General features: G+C 37.9%; 1 protein-coding gene across 2 annotated transcripts; it reads left to right on the top strand.

The window, feature by feature from the left end:
• On the top strand, positions 1 to 1,368 carry LOC141845522 (FCS-Like Zinc finger 8-like). 2 transcript variants are annotated; one of them, XM_074733584.1, is made up of 3 exons: positions 1 to 124; positions 211 to 777; positions 966 to 1,368. In XM_074733584.1, exons 2-3 carry the CDS (start codon positions 227 to 229, stop codon positions 1,057 to 1,059), a joined length of 645 nt encoding a protein of 214 aa, XP_074589685.1. In that variant the 5' UTR covers positions 1 to 124; positions 211 to 226; the 3' UTR covers positions 1,060 to 1,368. The 2 variants fall into 2 exon arrangements, with proteins under 2 accessions (XP_074589685.1, XP_074589684.1); XM_074733583.1 differs by having other exon boundaries at positions 1 to 777.
• Positions 1,369 to 1,959: the final 591 nt, after the last annotated feature.

Raw genomic sequence — 1,959 nt, 5'->3', positions numbered from 1 at the left:
TTAGAAACAGAGAGTGGGAGTGGAAAAGGGAGAAAGGGATGTTCTTGATGAAGCTTTGGAGCTCATTTCCAACTGCTATCGACTTTTGGCCTTGGATTGTGTGAAAGATGGAACCTTTTTCCTGGTTTCATGCTGATGTCTAAAGTGCTGCATGCTCCATTTTGTTCTGCGCAGCTACTGATGATAATATTGCTTGCATGATAATTTCAGATTCTCCGATCTCTCCATGTCTGTGAGATCAAAGATTCATGACGCCATGCCGAGGAGGAGCACCAGTGATGCTGAAGCAGCAGCAGCAGCTGTGAGCCCGACTTCCATTTTGGACACCAAGCCCTTCTCTGCCTTCAGGAACCCCTTCTTCTTCGGGCAAGACAAACACCTCTCTCGGCGAAGAGGGGAGCCGATGAGGACTGCCGGGCTTGGCCTTCTTGATGCCCTCTCCATTGATGAAGTCTCTGGCAAGAATTCTTCCATGCCGGATCACAGGAAGGTGGTGTTTGGGTCTCAGCTCAAGGTCCAAATTCCACCTCCGGTGGAGTTTGACATCAGCTCTAGGAACTCTCAGACGCCTCCTAATGTTTCCGCTGAGTCTGTGTTCCTTGGTTCGGAGATTGAACTGTCTGAGGAGTACACCTGTGTGATCTCACATGGACCGGATCCGAAGACTAGTCGCATTTTTGATGACTGCATAGTCGACAATCGCAGCGATGGATTCTTGAGCTTCTGCTATGGTTGCAAGAAGAAACTTGGCCCTGGGATGGATGTGTACATATACAGGTTAGTGATGATAACTATGTAATTATTTATCTACATCTAATCCATAAAGAATCATAAGCAAACTAATTAACAAAATTTCAATAATCCTTTGAGTTCATTAAATAGAAGAAATCTCTTTGCTAACAAGTGTAGCATGTTTAAATCATCACATAGTTTTCCTCACAGTTATCAGCCATTAAACCTTTCAGAGACAAATCATTCTGCAGCAATGAATGCCGGTGCCAAGCGATGTTGTCTGATGATGACAAGGACGAAGAAGAAGAAGAAGAAGAAAAGTTTTGAGTTCTAACTATCCATCTCAAAGAATTAATCCTTTAGGAGGAAGCAAATAAATTACTACTTGGGCATTTGGAGGCTTCAAGAGTCTGAGAAATACTCACTTGTATATTTTCTACTACATTTTCTTGCTCTCTTAATGTTCTCTCCATTTTAAATAGGTCCTTACTAGAGCTTTTTGTGGTGTTGATTTCTTAGATGGTTATTGTTCTTCTCCAGAGTCTCTGTATGATAATATCCCACTGATGTACAAAGTCCAGTTTAATACTTTGTGTGGTGCATGCTATTTACTGATTCAAGACTTTGTTACTGAAATATTCTGCTTGAGTCTGTTAGGGAATAGTAATCCTCATCAAGAAGTTATTGTTTCAAGTAGAAAAGGAAAAATAAAATAAAATAGAACAAAGAATAACAGCGAATGTTTCATGCCTTGCTTTATGTGACTTTGTACTAATAATCACAAAATTTACCATATGCTGTTAGCCAAGGAAGTTCATGTATACCCAGTTTCATGGTTAGCTCAAAAACATTTTTTAATACAGTTTTCAATTAAAGAACCTTGAAATTTATGCAGATGTAAGCTGTATTATTGTTGTTTGTTTTCCAATATACATAATAAAATAAAATCTCAAAGATGAGACACATGCATGCTAATGTGGGTTTAGTGTTCTTGTTGTTGATGCATCTTGTTTCATCTTTTTGTATCTTGTACATATATTAATTAGTGATGGAAAATCATGGTAAATTGGGAGCTAGATGTAATGATATTTTCTAATTTTCTAAAACTAAATCTAAGCAGTAAAATGAATACCCAATTTATGATTAACGTAAGAAATTAAAATGGGAAAGCTGCAAATAAATTAATCTGATTTGTTTAAATAGAGAAATTAATTTCTCAAGTAAATA

This window comes from Curcuma longa, chromosome 14, assembly GCF_044706935.1.
Source record: "Curcuma longa cultivar G26 ecotype Majalengka, Jawa Barat chromosome 14, ITB_CL_G26_1.1, whole genome shotgun sequence".
NCBI classification, from domain to species: Eukaryota; Viridiplantae; Streptophyta; class Magnoliopsida; order Zingiberales; family Zingiberaceae; genus Curcuma; species Curcuma longa.
Note: the sequence above shows the minus strand (reverse complement) of the source record. Positions and strands in the feature narration are given on the sequence as shown.

Excerpts from the sequence above, each read along its gene's own strand:
- LOC141845522 (XM_074733584.1), top strand. The coding sequence starts at position 227 with ATGTCTGTGAGATCAAAGATTCATGACGCCATGCCGAGGAGGAGCACC. Across the intron at positions 778-965 it reads ATGGATGTGTACATATACAG|AGACAAATCATTCTGCAGCA; the intron begins GTTAGTGATGAT and ends TAAACCTTTCAG.